This window comes from Epinephelus fuscoguttatus, linkage group LG6 (assembly GCF_011397635.1).
Source record: "Epinephelus fuscoguttatus linkage group LG6, E.fuscoguttatus.final_Chr_v1".
Taxonomy (NCBI): Eukaryota; Metazoa; Chordata; class Actinopteri; order Perciformes; family Serranidae; genus Epinephelus; species Epinephelus fuscoguttatus.
In genome coordinates, this window is record NC_064757.1 from 10589754 (window position 1) to 10605202 (window position 15449).

Consider the following 15449-nt stretch of genomic DNA (forward strand, 5'->3'; position numbering starts at 1 on the left):
AGCCCTTAAATGGAAGTATTCGATCATTCATTCATTCATTCATTCACACCCAAATTTCAGAGGAAAATGAGAGGAAGTTTGGTGTGGTTGACACTGGGTGTAGTCCCAGAGTGTGTGTATGTTTGTGTGTGTTTGTGCTGAGCGGAGCTGTTTGCTGAATCCTCTTGGCTCTCTCTCCCTGTGCCCGCACACAGTGCTCACTGGCAGCCAGGCGGACAGGCAGGGCAGTGTATGCCAACACAGCTGCCTATTGAGAGGCAGCGTTACGGACACAATGTGAGCGACAGACTTGCTGTATCAACAGCTCCCCCTTTTCTGCTGTTGTGGCCAGAAATAAACCATAAATACCCCCCCTGTCCCTGCCCTCTAATGGCTCAACCCCACCAAACACCAAGTGGCGCCGAAAAAGAGGGGACACTACCACTTCCTAGCAGGCATACCCAGGTAAAAACCCCACTCTGGACACAGTCGGTGTAATAATTCCAATGCAATGGAGTTAGATGGTGCTGCACCAACTGGAGACCAAGGTTTGGATGATTTTGTATCCTGGATTTATAATGGAATCTACTTTAAAAAACAAGCATGTTATCTTTTGTACTATATTCAGTGAATATAATGATAACAGAATTTTAGGCAAATTGTTTCCTTTAGACTTAAATGAATACATCCTCTTATTCGAGGGTGAGTTATAAATTGAATCTATGACATTGAGCTTTCCTCCTGTGTGCGTTGCTTTTCCCGTGTGTGCTTCAACGTGCATGCATGATGGATGGTGCTTTGTCTGTGTGTGTGCTGTTGCCAAAAAGTGGAGGAGCAGTGGATCAGGAGGATGTCAGAGCAGCAGAGCGCCCCAGAGCAGCTGGCTGCTGGGAAGAGCCAGGGTGGAGCTGGAGCCACATATAAGGTACTGGAAGCTGGTTTGATCAGGGGAGGACTGCACACATGGAGTGGTCCGGTTCAACCACAAAGTTGTAATCTCATCATTCTAAAAAGGGTCTCTTTAATATGTAGCTGTGTGAACAGACATCAGAATATTTTCACAGTATTTTGGAGTGTTCTGTGGACGAGTCATCTGTCTGTATCATCACAATGTGGCTTCTATATGAACAATATGAGCCACTTCATGAGGGCCTTTATACAAACCACACCCAATGGGGACTGAAGCTAACTCGACTCCTCTCTGTATTGTTGCCATGCTGGTAAATATCCCCCTTTATGATCCCTCTGTGTGACGCAGGTGTTACTGTTTGAGTTTGAGAACTTTCAGGGCTGCAAGGCGGAGTTTTCCTCAGAGTGTAAAGATGTGACAGAGAAGGGACTGGAGAAGGTTGGATCTGTGATAGTTGAGTCAGGACCGTAAGTCAATGTTTAATTCATGTCTTTAGAAAACACATGTAGTAAGAAAATAATTTCCTAGATAACCTGGACTTGGATAATATGGTGTCTAAAGTAAAACTCTTTTTTCGTTTGTTTCCATCTCCCCTGCTCTCAGCTGGGCGGGTTATGATCGGCATGGCTTCACAGGGGAGCAGTTTATTCTGGAGAAGGGCGAGTATCCACGCTGGGACACCTGGACCAACAGTCAGAACAGCTACTCCCTCTTGTCTCTAAGGCCACTCAAAGTGGTGGGTGACTAGCCTCAGTACAAAATGATACTGCAGCCGCAAAGCTCTTAGGAATGTGCAGGGTTTCAAATATGAGCTGCCCACACATTACTTCCCTGCACCCATGGATGGATTACTGAGAGGGTCTACCAAGCACAGATGCAGGGGCCCCCCTGACCTTCACTTGCAAAATTTCACTCAAATTAACACGTTCTGACCAGGAAGAGACCCAAACAACTACAAAAAGACACAAAACAACCACAAGGAGACACAAAAGCACAAAAAGATCTAAAATGACTATGAAAAGATTCAAAATTATCAAATTCTGGGTGTCTTGCTCCTATGTAGGTGTTGAGGCCCTTTGCATATCTTTGCCCATGGGCCCATTTTCTCATAATCCGCCCATGCCTACACACTATACATAATTGTTTCAACTAGACAACATGTACTGGACACATTTGAAGGACTTGTCCACGTGTCTGTTTCTCCTCTATAGGACAGTGCTGATCATAAGCTACACCTGTATGAGAACCCTGGATTTACTGGTAGAAAGATGGAGATCGTTGATGATGATGTGCCCAGTTTGTGGGGCCATGGTTTTCAGGATCGCGTGGCAAGTGTCAAGGCTCTTAATGGAACGTAAGATCCTCCCTACATCTCCATTTCATCCATATGTCACTTCCTTTCTGGTGTATATCTTGTTTTTCTATATTACTCTGTTTTTTCTGGCATTATTTTGAGGATGTTGTGAGACATCACTGTTTGTTTCCCTTTCCTCTAGATGGGTTGGCTACATGTACCCAGGCTACAGGGGGCGCCAGTTTATCTTCGAGCGAGGAGATTTCAAGCACTGGAACGACTGGGAGGCCCCTGCACCTCAGATCCAGTCAGTCCGACGTGTGCGGGACATGCAGTGGCACAAGAGGGGCTGTTTCACTGTTCCTGACCCAGCTCCGGCTCCCGCCCCCGGACCCGTACCCGGCCCTGACCCTGACCCTGCCCCAGCACCTCCCGCCCCTCCTGCCACAGCTGGAGCCAGCTGAGCAGGATCCTAACACACCTCCCCTGATGCTGCCGACAGTGCCTGCCCTCTGCCTTAACCTAAACATGGCAAACGCTGCTTGTGCCCAATGAGGAGTGCCATGTATGTTTCAGTGGCGAATAAAAGTTGTTTGACCTGGAGTGGGCCCTATTTGTTGGTGATGTTTTAAGTCAAGGTAGAAATGGCTTTAACTGAGATACTAAAGATTTGGAAAAACCACTATCAGAGATGTAAAACTAACATCTGTGTGGAAATAATGTAGCCTTCATTTGGCAGATATTTGTCTTTAAGATAAATTGCAGATGTGTTTTGAGCTGAATTTATTTTCAAGTCATGTGCGCCACTTTTACTGCTTGTGCTTTCCCATTTTAGTCAGACAGCTCAAAGCCCCATCCAGCATTAGGAGCACATGACTTACTCAGTGAATATGTGAATACGCATCTGCTTAACAGCAATGGAAGTGATGTCATACTTTATGTATGCTTGCTATTAAAACAGAGTGCATTGCATTCCCTCCCAAAGTCATCATTGTGGTTGATGAGCCTCTTGATGAATGGTCAACAAGTAGACAAGGAACTGATATCACCTAAACTCATGTAAATATGAGTCAGTAATGAGTATAGCTTTGGCAAGTTAATGTTGATCCTCTGATAATAATGAGCTGAGATCTGTGTTGCACAAATAGATCCCATCTGCAGACATGACTACATTTTATGATTTTTATGACATAGAATTGCAAATGCAGGCTATTATTTAGTAGATGTTGATGTAATATTTCAAAATAGAAATCATTCCTCTCATAACATTATTAAAAACAGAGACTAGAATGACATAGACTTGCATTTTATCATACAGTATACATACCTATATCTCCCTCCCCTGCAGTGCTCCCCTATCCTTTGGATGTTCTCCCACATCAGTAATGAATACTTCCAAAAACATGCATGGCCGTAGAGATGTCTGCACATGGATTATGTGCATTTGTGATATATTTATATTCTTGTAGTCTCAGTCTCATTCTCAGTGTAAATGTGACTATTTATAGGCTGTAGTGTCACTTTCCTTCACTGGTGCACTGACCACCAAGGTCTCTAATTAAGATGTACACAAAAAAAAGTTGCATCACAATATGAAGACAAAAAGCTTTTTACTCCCTTAAAAGGACAGTTCACCCCCAAATCAAAAATACATTTTTTTCCCTTCTACCTGTAGCGCTATTTATCAATCTACATTGATTTGGTGTGCCGAATGTTAGAGACATTGGCCATAGTGATGTCTGCCTTCTCTCAAATATAATGGAACTAGGTGGCCCTCAGACTGTGGTGCTCCAAGTGCCAAAAAAATACTTCTGAAATGTGAAAAAGGAAGCTTACATCTACTCATGGACACGAGGCTTGTGACTGTGTCAGAGTGAGATGTAAACATGAATCGCGTCCTCCTCGGCTGAACTGTTAAGTTAGTGGCTCAGTGTTGCGAGGTGAGCTAGCAGTAGATGCGTGTTTCCTTCTGCAAGGTAATATGGTTGGTGGGTGTAGTTCAGTACAAAGACAATGGTGAATAGTAATGTGAAACTGCTAACAACAAGGGCTGTGGATTATGTTGAGTAACTAATAAGTCATGGTTTCTGTAAAGAGATATTTCTCTTTACAGAAACCATGACTGACTAGTTATGGTTTCTATATCTCTTTCTGTAAAGAGATATTTCTGTTGAGTTTTTCAAATGTATTATATGGCACTTTGAGCACAACAAGCCAAGTGCCATCTAGGTCCATTATACTGGAGAGAAGGCAGACATCTCCAACACTGTTCAACTCACATCAGAACAGTCTGGACTGATAAATAACACTACAGGTAAGAGTAAAGGGGGAGAGTGATTTGGGGTTGAACTGTCCCATAATCTTTTTGACAGAACCCTCCATACACACAACTTTATAAAGTCTTCATAAACAGGAGATGTAGGCTCAAGCCAATCTTTGGATTCATCAGATGATGGATGACATTGTCATAAAGAGCTCAGTTTTACTCGTCTATCGCCATTGCAATGAGTAGTGTAACGTACGATCAGATACTTATTTCAAATCTTGCCTGAAATCTCAGAAAAAAACACAAATAACTAACTACTGCTCTCCGAGACAGGCCTGTCCTGTGTCTGTTGATCCTGAATTTAGGTGTAATGAGGTGAAAAAACACAAGATATCCCAACAGAACAGTCACCTATTTTCAGCAGCAAATGCCTGATCACAATAATTCATAGACCTGAATATACCAAAATCCTGAATATTTCTCAAACTCTTCTCCTGAAAGCACATTCCACTGTGTGTCTTCTATGAGATTAATTCAAACAGCATTTAAATGCACCACAAACAGTTCACATAATCATTTCTGGCTGTGAATTAATGAGGACTGACTGACTCTGTTTCTGCTCTGGGTTTTATGAGGTACAGTTATCTACAGGAGGTGGAGCATTTCAGATGTAATATGACTACTTTAAGAAAATTGCGCCTGAGATCCTCACAGTCTCCATCAAGGACTTGCATTGGTTACACTTTACTCATACCCCATCATATCTATCAGTCAGATCTTTGTGGTAGCCATGCTTCCACTACTTGCTTGGATCTTTTTGCACACCCTCACAGAGGTTAATGCAAGAGCAGTTTAGCAACCCTGAAGCTATACACCGATCAGCCAAAACATTAAAACCACCGACAGGTGAAGTGAATAACATTGATCATCTTGTTACAATGCAATGTTCTGCTGGTAAACTTGGGGTCCTAGCATTCATGTGGATGCTACTTGACATGCACCAACCACCCAATCACCATTGTGGACCAAGCAAACCCCTCATGGTAACCCAAAGTTACCCAGCAGAACACTGCATTGTAACAAGATGATCAATGTTGTTTACTTCACCTGTCAGTGGTTTCAGTGTTTTGGCTGATCGGTGTATAGGTGTTAATTTGCTTTCTTAAAGGGACAGTTCAAACAAAAATGAAAAAAAAAATACTTTTCCTTTTACTTGTAGTGCTATTTATCACTCTAGATTATTTTGGTGTGAGTTGCTGAGTATTTAGAGATATTGGCTGTAGGGATGTCTGCCTTGTCTCGAATATAATAGAAATAGATGGCACTCGGCTTATGGTGCTCAATGCGCCAAAAAAAAGAAGAAAAAAAAAAAGATATAACCCTGTACTCCACAGACTTTGTTGTGAGAAATTTTATGTAGGAAATATTTTCTTTCTACTGAACTACACCCGCCAACTGTATCACTGGGCAGAAGGAAGTGTACATCTACTCATAGACAAGAAGCTTGTGATTGTGACAGAGCGAGATGTAAATATTGATGGCGTCCTCCTCTGCTGAGCTGTTATGTTAGCTAGCTCAGTGGTGCCAGGTGAGCTGGCATTAGATGGTTGGTAGATGTTGTTTGATAGAAAGAAAATAGTTCCTCTATGAAACTGCTCACAACAAGGTCTGTGGATTACCTTGAGTAGCTGGATCATGATTTCTGTAGAGATATTTCTGTTGAGGTTTCTCATGTATATTTTTGGCAAGTTGAGCACCACAAGCCGAGTGCCATCAAGTTCCTTTACATTCAAGAGAAGGCAGACATCTCTACAGCCAATATCTCCAAAATGCAGCAACTCACACCAAAATAATCTGTATTGATAAATAGGACTACAGATAAGAGGAAACATATGTATTTTTGAATTGGGAGTGAACCGTCCCTTTAAGGGCGCAACACAGCACAGTCATGACAGTGATCAGTTGTGATGTAATCTGTAATAATAGCTCACTCCCACCCAGTGGCATAAGGTAGTTACAACGGACCCAGGTGCATGCTTTTATGACAGGCCGAAGTGCTCGCTTATGAAGTTATGACTGCTCACTCGACTTGCAGATGTGTTCAGCTTGTCAGTCTTGAAAGATTTTGCACCTAAACTGGGTAACGTATATCATATTGTCTTGTCACATGATCTGTATATGACAAAAATACCAAATAATAAGAAAGAATAAGAAATTATTCATTTACTTAAATAGTTTTTTAAATAGTTATTTATAGTTATTGTAGTTTATGCAGAATAAACATATAATATTGTCACAGATGGCTAATGACTATTTTCCAAAAAAACAGAAAAGAAAAGAAGAAAGAAAACCAAGATAGAGATGGGTTTGCCTTTTTGAGGGCACATGGCACCATTTTTTATATGAATGCAAGTTCTCTATTGAACACAGGTGTGTTCCCAAAATGGCAGCCTGAATTACTCATAAAGGCCCCACTACACCCAACACATTAGGTCCTTTTACACAGCCTGTTCAAGGTGGGAATATCGTGCCATAATGCCGCTTCACCGTTCTGTATATAAGGCATGATCGTGGTAAGTGGGACAGAGTTGTCTTGCATTTATGCTGCCAAGGGAGGTAGTAACAGTAATGGTGTCTGTATGAACAGGACAGACGATTTAAACAGCTTATCCGCTGGAGGGTCCTAAGGACAGAGGGATGTCGTATGCTGTAAAGCCCTGTGAGGCAAATTGTGATTTGTAATATTGGGCTTTATAAATAAAATTGATTGAAAATTGAATTGAAAAAGCAGCTACCTTAAAGAAGAAGAACGGCAGCTGAAAATGTCCGCAAATTGGGAAAACAATGAGGTTTGGGAGCTCCTTATCCTCTAAGCAGAGGACCAGATCAGCTGCCATATTACAGAGAAGGTAAATGACTGCAATTGTCATGTTTTGTCATTGTTATTGTTTGTAAAGTGCTGTCGACGCGTATATTTGTGCCACTCTAAAGGCAGACACTGTTGTGTTACATGTCCCGCTTGTCACGGCTCTTGTGGTTTCGCAATGCCAGCATGCTGTCTAAAATCACACACTGGAGCAACATGATGCTGCTGTTGTTTGGTTCTGTATAAAAATGCAAAGGAAGAAAGAAGGGACTAAGTAGCAGCTCTATAGTGCCATCTCTGTGTAAAAAGGGCCTTTACTGGAGAGCAGGCAGGCCCCACCCACACCCACTGGGCCACTGCCTGCACTGTCCATATTTACACTCCTGCTCCCACCAGCAGATGTGGAGATGGACTCAAACTCTTCACTCAGTAATTATATTACTCTATTTTTGAAAAAATGTCTACATACAAAATCTGAGTTAAAAATAACTTAAATAAAAATAAAGGTGAATGGTGTATTTCATGTGATCGCAGCCTGAACCAGTATTCTTGTGTAATTACTCCATAGTATTACTTGCTGTTGTAGTTTAAATTATATCACACTTCTCGCCCATCTAAAACTTCATCTTTCAGAGCAACTTGTGGCTGTAAAGACAAAAGGCACCCCAATGAAAAATGGTGGTGTTAACATATAAATTCTCACTAATATTCAAATAAAGTACTGGTGACGCAAAATGGAACATAAATGACTTGAGAAAAGCACTTAAATTATATTTATGATGCACCACAAAACCTCCTTCTCCTCCTCCTTATTTAAAAGCTATGCAGTTGTATCTGTCCTTAAAGGTGACACCTGTCCACTTTGATCCTGTTGTATTTAAGTTACACATACTATTTACTGTTTAAATTTACACTTAGATATTAATTTAACTTTTGAAAAGAGTTTGTGTATATCAAAATAAAATCTTTTCAAAGCAGATTATATTAATCTCTTTCCCCTTACGGGTACAACAAAGTAATTAAATTTGGAAACATGACTTCTTTTTTTTTTTTTAATAGTATCATTACTGAATCTTTTTACCGCCAGCAGAAGAAAGGTAGCGTCTGCAGAAAACAGGTCTGACCAAAAATATTTGCTTTTGAGCTTCCAAACAGCAGAGGCAACACATTTTGACGTTAAACCTTGATAGTGTTTTCTAGAAATCGAATATCAAATAAACCTACTCTTGTGGAAATATTCAGCAGCATTTGGACTGTTATTCAAATCAGTCCGAATCTCTCCAGCACAGTAAAACCCATCTTTCACAATCCTTCTCTCTCTCTCCCCCTCTCATTGTAGGTGTGGGACTCTTGGCAGTGTTTGTGCTGAATCATGTGGATATTGAACAATGACTGGCTGGACAAAACTGACAACTAATGAAATAACTTTGTGGGAGTGTGACAGCTCGGGGTGGGGGGAGGCTACACGGTGACCCCTCATTTCAGTGTGCTGGGCCTATGGCAGGCCGATCTGCTGGCCGGCTTGGACACTGTGGGTACTGTTGGCAGAGTTTCCACCCCTGGGCATCCCATATATATTGAGCTCATCGTGCCATCACAAACACACTGGCACAGACAGGTACTGGTAAGAGGTTCATGTCCGTCATGCTGTATTTTTTATAAAGTTTATCATTTTTAGCAGTATTTGTTTTCCTTTTGCCACTATATTTTAGGTTTAATTTCTAAAAACTGTATCACATGTTGTATTGCTGTAAATCTGTGTTCAGGAGGCTGTTAACTTCAGAAACTTGTATTGGAGGGAGAGGGATGCGACCTTTTATATACATGTGTGCGAAAAATAATGTAAAACAAAATCTATGAAATTGGGATTAACAGCTGTTTGACCTGCTCATATTTATAAATAAATACGGAACATTTTGTAGACATCCATAGATATTTATCAAAAAAAAAGAAATTATAATTTTTCTTTTCAGTTTCATCTTTGCCAATCCATTCACTATGGCCACAGACCACCAGAACCCTGCAACCAAGCAGCAGCAGCCAGGCACCAGTGCATTTAAGGTGAGAGGAAATGCAACAGACACCAGTTCAATTACAATTTACAACTTCCTCCTTGGCCTTGGCGTAAACACTTGTGCGTGCCCTATTTGCATCCTTGCATCCTCCAAACATCATATTGGAAACAGACTGGCCCTCTTGATATTGAGACCAATTGCTCAACAACATTCACACTCTCCTTCTTTCTCCTATTGGTACACAGCTGGTTATCTATGAGCAGGAAAACTTCCAGGGACGCTGCCATGAGCTGACTGGTCCCTGCAACAACCTCCAGGAAGAAGGCGTGGAGAAAGTGGGCTCCATACTGGTGCTGTGTGGACCGTGAGTGTGGGTCAGAGACAGACAGAAAACTAGAAAATGATTTAAAGCTGAACATACAGAAAGGCAGTGACAGAGAGTGTGGGCCAGTCAGAGAAATAAGGGGCTTACTCTGTGAATGAGTATGAGATGAAGGGGAGGAAAATGGCTAGAAAAAGTTAAATGCGTGCCACTAGATTTCTTTCCCACTTTCCCCTCACAAACATCCATCTGTTTCTCCTCTGCCCGCTCAGATGGGTGGGATACGAGCAGGCCAGCTGTAAGGGGGAGCAGTATGTGTTTGAGAAGGGGGAGTATCCTCGCTGGGATTCCTGGACCAACAGCAGGCGTAGTGACACCATTATTGCATTCCGCCCGATTAAAGTGGTAAGAAAGAAAGCTTTTTACTGTTACATACCCCCACCAGTCGTCCAATCAGCTGCTTAACAAATCTTCCACTGCTTTGCTCCTCTCTCAGGACAGCCAGGAGCACAAGATTGTCCTTTACGAAAACCCCAGCTTTGCAGGGAAGAAGATAGAAATCATAGATGATGATGTCCCTAGTTTTCACGCACATGGCTACCAGGAAAAGGTCTCCTCTGTTCGGGTTCAGAGTGGCACGTGAGTACATCCTCCCTGCAGATGTTTTGCAAATAACTTGTACATGTCTCTTGTCACTATCCTTTCACCTTTAACTGCCTCTTATCTGTTTTCCCTCTCTGCACTCCTGGTGCACCAGTTGGGTGGGCTATCAGTATCCAGGCTACAGAGGCTATCAGTACCTGTTTGAAAAGGGGGAGTATAAGGACAGCACTGAGTTCGGAGCCCAGATTCCTCAGATCCAGTCGGTTCGACGCATCAGAGACATGCAGTGGCATCAGAGGGGTGCTTTTCACCCCGTCAACTAAGCTTGTGACTCTTTCCTGTCATGAACCCTGACCTCAGCAGCCTTGCTCCCTCCCAGCATCCACCCCTTTGTCCTTCATTTACACCATACAGCATTTTGATATCTATTGCAGCTATTGCAGTAGTGACCTTCTCTGAAGCAAACTAATAAATCCTTATTGCTTACATTTGACTTGTTGTGTGATTTACCTCTGTCTCACCCTCTGCATCAGCTCTTGGCCAAACTTCTCATCTTTAAGGAATATCACAGGTGGAATTAACATTGCTCCAAATATGATAAATTATTTAAATAGTCCATGGAAATACCATAAAAATAGTCCAGTGCTGTTTATGATGTAGCTACTTTAATGTGCACGGGACAACTCCGACCAATAGATGGTGCTGTAGGAGCTAACAACTGCTGTCACTTCCTGTTTCCCGGTGAAGAAGAGTTACACATGATGAAACAACATGTCTCTCTATCTGTTCGTCTAATGCTGAACGTTGTTTAAGTACGACAACTTATATTTAACAGTGTTTTTTTAAGTGTACTTCATCTCCACATTGACAATTCGGACCTCGGTTCATCGGAAACGTTGGTATGGAAATGTTATCTCATAGAAATGTGACTAACTTAGCTTAACTTGGTTAGCTTCATGTGGAAACACGTTGACTGTCTGGTCATGTATTTGGTTTCATTGGACTTAAGTAAAGTAAAACCGGATAGCTAATTTACTACCGTGTGCTTAAATTGTGTTGAGTCATTTCAGTTATCTGAAGAGTTTTAGGAGTTGTGAGTATCAACGTAACCACAATACGTTTGTGTTGTTGGAGTCTTGAGCAGAGACAACCTCACCTCTTACATAGCATAACTTCTACAAAGCTGGAAATTAACGTTAGCTACATGAGCTAGAAGTACATCCCTGTTAGACGGTGTTTAAAGACTTTTTATTAGTGATTTTGTTCAATCTTTATGTCGGCATGTCTCAAAAACATCTTTATCCACTGACTTTACTGTGGCTATGTACAGGTTATTTACTTACATTACATTTACTTACTACCATCAAAGGCAAAAAGCCCCAAAAAATATCTTTGAGAAAAAACAAACAAACAAACAAAAAAACTTCTGAACCACTGAACGTTTCCTGAAATGTCCAGTTGTAACTTCCTCCCCTTTTCTGTTGTGCACTGCATTGTGGGATAATGGTGTCCATTGCCAGCACATTTAAAAATCAAATATTTTAATATGCGAATTAGCATCCATAAGTGTACTGATATTTGTCATCTTCTCCAGCTTTACATACTGCATAATGAAAACCTTTTCAGAATCACTATGTAGTTTGGAGCCGGGACACTTTTTTTTTTTTTTACTGTTTTTGCCATGAACGTGGTGTAGTTTAAATGGCACATTTTCTGTGTTTTATGTAATGTTCTTTCATTAGAAAAATAATACATTTGTGTGGTAAGGGCCAAAAGTGCAGACAAAATGATTAAACTATAGATGGATTTTGTAAGCCAGGGTCCCTTTTACTGAAATAACAATGTTAAATCCCTTACATTAAAGATTTATTACCAGATATGAATATACTTTAATAAGCATGTTTTTTAGTGTGTAATCACCTGAAAATAAGAAGTGAGATAGTTTTTTTTTTTTTAACCTTAAAATGAGCCGTTTATATCTACACAGGGAGAGGGTCCTCATCTATGGAGTCAGCCATTTTGCACAACTATGTTTCTACAATAGCCCAGAACAGATAAACCAAACACTGGCTCCAGATAGGGCTAGATACATTTTTGCATTGGCTAACCTAGTTAGCTGCCCCATCCAGACAAGCTGAACAGCATCAGGAAAACCTTCAAACATAAATTTGCTATATTCAGTGTTTTTACCGGTTGTTAATCACCTGCTCTGTTAGTTTTCGGGAGGAAGAGACCTCTGTGGATTTTTTGGGTCCTGGTTAAAACCTCCTTAACAAAGAACACTGAAGGAATCCTAACTGGGAGTTCACGCCTGGCATACAGAAAGCGTTTAAGCTGGTTGCAATCTGCAGTCCTCACCACTAGATGCCACTAAATCCTACACACTGCTTCTCTAAGTGAATAATTATAGAGAAAAGGCCACTGACATCAAAACTTATGGGTCACCTGTAAGAATCTGCAAAAAGATGGAGCATTGTAGATTAGTTTTCATCATGTGATTGTCTGACTTTTGCTTGAAAATATTTGTTATACTAATTGTTATTACTGTTATCCTTTTAAAAGAAACCTTCCTCCAACAGTCAAGATGCCTGTCTTGTGCAGTAACTGTGCTGACAAGCGTGCTGTGCTGAAACGTCCAAAAACAGGCCACTCACTGTGTAAGGAATGCTTCTTCTGGGCCTTTGAAGAGGAGGTCCATCAGACGATTGTGGCAGCAGAGCTGTTTAAACCTGGGGAGATAGTAGGAATTGCTGCCTCAGGTGGAAAGGACTCGACAGTGCTTGCACATGTAATGAAGGTCCTCAATGAGCGATACAACTATGGCCTTGAACTTATGCTTCTCTCAGTGGATGAGGGAATCTCAGGTTACCGAGATGACTCCTTGGAGACCGTAAAGAGGAATCAGCAACAATATGAGCTGCCACTCAAGATTGTCTCGTATGAGGAGCTGTATGGCTGGACTATGGATGCTATAGTGAAGCAGGTGGGACTGAAAAATAATTGCACTTTCTGTGGAGTGTTCAGAAGGCAGGCACTAGACAGAGGAGCCATCATGCTGAAAGTGGACAAGATATGTACAGGTAACTCCAGATCCAAATAGCATTATTTAAATGTGAATGCAAATGTTTCAGCCTTGAAATACGACTAAGCATTCTCAGCCTTTAAGTCCAAGAACAAATATTTTGTCAGAATTTGTCACATGTATGTATGTGTGTTTTTCACAGGTCACAATGCTGATGATGTGGCAGAGACAGTTTTAATGAACGTCTTGCGAGGGGACATAGCTCGTCTGCGCCGCTGCACTGCCATCTCTACAGCCAGCGAAGGTGAAGGGGTTGTGCCACGCTGCAAGCCCCTCAAATACGCATATGAAAAAGAGATTGTTCTGTATGCTTACTTCAAGAAGTTGGACTACTTCTCCACTGAATGTATCTACTCTCCCAATGCTTATCGTGGCCATGCGAGGACCTTTTTAAAGGACCTGGAGAGTGTAAGGCCTAGCTCCATAATTGATATCATCCACTCAGGGGAGAACCTGTCTGTGCGGGATGGGGTGAAGATGCCTGTGCAGGGGACCTGCACCCGCTGTGGCTATATCTCTAGCCAGGCTCTGTGCAAGTCCTGTGTGCTGCTGGAGGGGTTGAACCGAGGTCTGCCAAAGCTGGGCATCGGCAAACACCATCGCCTGCATGACAAAATCCTCTCCCAGCAGCCCCTTACTGAGAAGGAGGAGAGAAAGCTGAAACCAGTGGACTTTTGACAATTATTGTCCCCTGTTTTATTTAACATAAGACTAAAGATATGTAATAACATTTTAGAATAAATCACATTGATCTTTTACACACATAAAGACTAGTCCAATAAGTACGCTGTCTCATCTGCTTTGATTTATAAATATTTATTGAAAGTTGGTATTAAATATTTTGATTTAAGTGAAGAATCTTCACAGCATAGAAAGTCCACTCACAGCTGATAATCAGGGATCACTGAGATACTGTGGAGACACACTTTCCAATGGTTTGAAAAATCTTGTGTTAATCTTAAGGTAATATTCAATAATTGATGAAGGGTATCCAGTTGTTTTTGTTGTATTTTGCTCTCCGTAGTACGTAATGACTAATGTTGGGAATATTTCATGTCTGGAAAAAGCTTTGGTACCAAAGTAATGTGTTGAGTTCTTCAGCTCATTTTGATTATGGAGTTATAAACGTTATTTATCAGCATCACTTTGATTTCCAAATACATGAGATAAAATAAAATGTAGGTAATTTAGACATACTAGATGTGAGATGCAGAAATAAGGACTAGCACCTTGTTTTTTGAAAGTGAGGTGGTTATGCTTGTTCCCACATTAGTAGGATCTCTCACTGATTGCATGTTTCATTTCTGTATTTTACTCTTATTCTCATTTCCCAATGCACCAATCTCTGGGGAGGATATGATGACAGACGTGGTCACATTCCAAGGTGTTTTATGAAATACAGTTTAATAAATGCACCGTCCCACATCTTGTTTCTCCTGTTTTTCTTAATTCAGATGAGCAGAAAGTAATGTTAGTAATTACTACTCACGCTCATGCGCTCTTGTGAAACTAGTGGCTGCTTCAGATTGATTTCAAACTAAATAATAATGCCCCATAATACTCTGAAGAGGGTCTCCCCAGAATACCCTTTCCATGTGTGAACAAATGAAAATGTCCCGGCAGTTTACCTGTGTGTCTCTTTAACTAATTCAGTCAGCAGTCATGTAAATTACCTTAATTACCAGGATTTCCACTCCTATTTTAACTTTGCTTTACTGTCTCCCAGTAAAAAAAAGAATGGATTTAAAATAATTAATGTTTTTAATCTATGAATAGGTTAGCTCCTTCCTATGTCGACAACATGCGCACTAAGTAAACACCAAACAGACTCCTCAGATCATTAAAGAAAGGATCTCTTTACTATGAGAATGGTACTTCCAGTTATTGTGGTCCTGTTCTCTAGAATTCGCAAGAGCTCAATACCTTTTTAATAATAATACCTAACCTACCTACTTTTTGTCAGCTATGATCTTTGTCTGTTGATTTGCTTTTTTTTTTTTGAAACACAATTAGTTTTCTGAGTGTCGTATCAGGCTATCCAGTGTTTTTATTTTAAGTGTGTAATTCCAGCTTCTGGCCTATAGATGTCGCTCATCACTGAGCCTTGGTCCG

General features: G+C 41.1%; 3 protein-coding genes across 6 annotated transcripts; all 3 read left to right on the forward strand.

The window, feature by feature from the left end:
• The first annotated feature begins 316 nt into the window (after positions 1 to 316).
• LOC125890911 (beta-crystallin B3-like) lies at positions 317 to 3171 on the forward strand. Of its 2 annotated transcripts, none has more exons than XM_049579806.1 (6): positions 317 to 444; positions 807 to 904; positions 1238 to 1356; positions 1493 to 1625; positions 2101 to 2243; positions 2386 to 3171. In XM_049579806.1, exons 2-6 carry the CDS (start codon positions 830 to 832, stop codon positions 2645 to 2647), a joined length of 732 nt encoding a protein of 243 aa, XP_049435763.1. In that variant the 5' UTR covers positions 317 to 444; positions 807 to 829; the 3' UTR covers positions 2648 to 3171. The 2 variants fall into 2 exon arrangements, with proteins under 2 accessions (XP_049435763.1, XP_049435762.1); XM_049579805.1 differs by having other exon boundaries at positions 368 to 527.
• Positions 3172 to 8793: 5622 nt separating this feature from the next.
• Positions 8794 to 10748, forward strand: crybb2 (crystallin, beta B2). Of its 3 annotated transcripts, none has more exons than XM_049579403.1 (6): positions 8794 to 8933; positions 9289 to 9376; positions 9576 to 9694; positions 9925 to 10057; positions 10149 to 10291; positions 10410 to 10748. In XM_049579403.1, exons 2-6 carry the CDS (start codon positions 9314 to 9316, stop codon positions 10576 to 10578), a joined length of 627 nt encoding a protein of 208 aa, XP_049435360.1. In that variant the 5' UTR covers positions 8794 to 8933; positions 9289 to 9313; the 3' UTR covers positions 10579 to 10748. The 3 variants fall into 3 exon arrangements, with proteins under 3 accessions (XP_049435360.1, XP_049435359.1, XP_049435362.1); XM_049579402.1 differs by having other exon boundaries at positions 8892 to 8939; XM_049579405.1 differs by lacking the exon at positions 8794 to 8933 and adding an exon at positions 8934 to 8946.
• Positions 10749 to 10977: 229 nt separating this feature from the next.
• Positions 10978 to 14762, forward strand: ctu1 (cytosolic thiouridylase subunit 1 homolog (S. pombe)). Its single transcript, XM_049579401.1, has 3 exons — positions 10978 to 11154; positions 12818 to 13335; positions 13480 to 14762. The coding sequence occupies exons 2-3, from the start codon at positions 12840 to 12842 to the stop codon at positions 14013 to 14015; spliced, it is 1032 nt and encodes a 343-aa protein (XP_049435358.1). The 5' UTR covers positions 10978 to 11154; positions 12818 to 12839; the 3' UTR covers positions 14016 to 14762.
• The last annotated feature ends 687 nt before the right edge of the window (positions 14763 to 15449 follow it).

Coding starts and splice junctions, on each gene's coding strand:
- LOC125890911 (XM_049579805.1), top strand. CDS start 491: ATGGAGTTAGATGGTGCTGCACCAACTGGAGACCAAG. Junction 905..1,237: donor GAGCTGGAGCCACATATAAG/GTACTGGAAGCT, acceptor TGTGTGACGCAG/GTGTTACTGTTTGAGTTTGA. Junction 1,626..2,100: donor CTCTAAGGCCACTCAAAGTG/GTGGGTGACTAG, acceptor TCTCCTCTATAG/GACAGTGCTGATCATAAGCT.
- crybb2 (XM_049579403.1), top strand. CDS start 9,314: ATGGCCACAGACCACCAGAACCCTGCAACCAAGCAGCAGCAGCCAGGC. Junction 9,377..9,575: donor CAGGCACCAGTGCATTTAAG/GTGAGAGGAAAT, acceptor ATTGGTACACAG/CTGGTTATCTATGAGCAGGA. Junction 9,695..9,924: donor ATACTGGTGCTGTGTGGACC/GTGAGTGTGGGT, acceptor CTGCCCGCTCAG/ATGGGTGGGATACGAGCAGG.
- ctu1 (XM_049579401.1), top strand. CDS start 12,840: ATGCCTGTCTTGTGCAGTAACTGTGCTGACAAGCGTGCTGTGCTGAAA. Junction 13,336..13,479: donor AGTGGACAAGATATGTACAG/GTAACTCCAGAT, acceptor TGTTTTTCACAG/GTCACAATGCTGATGATGTG.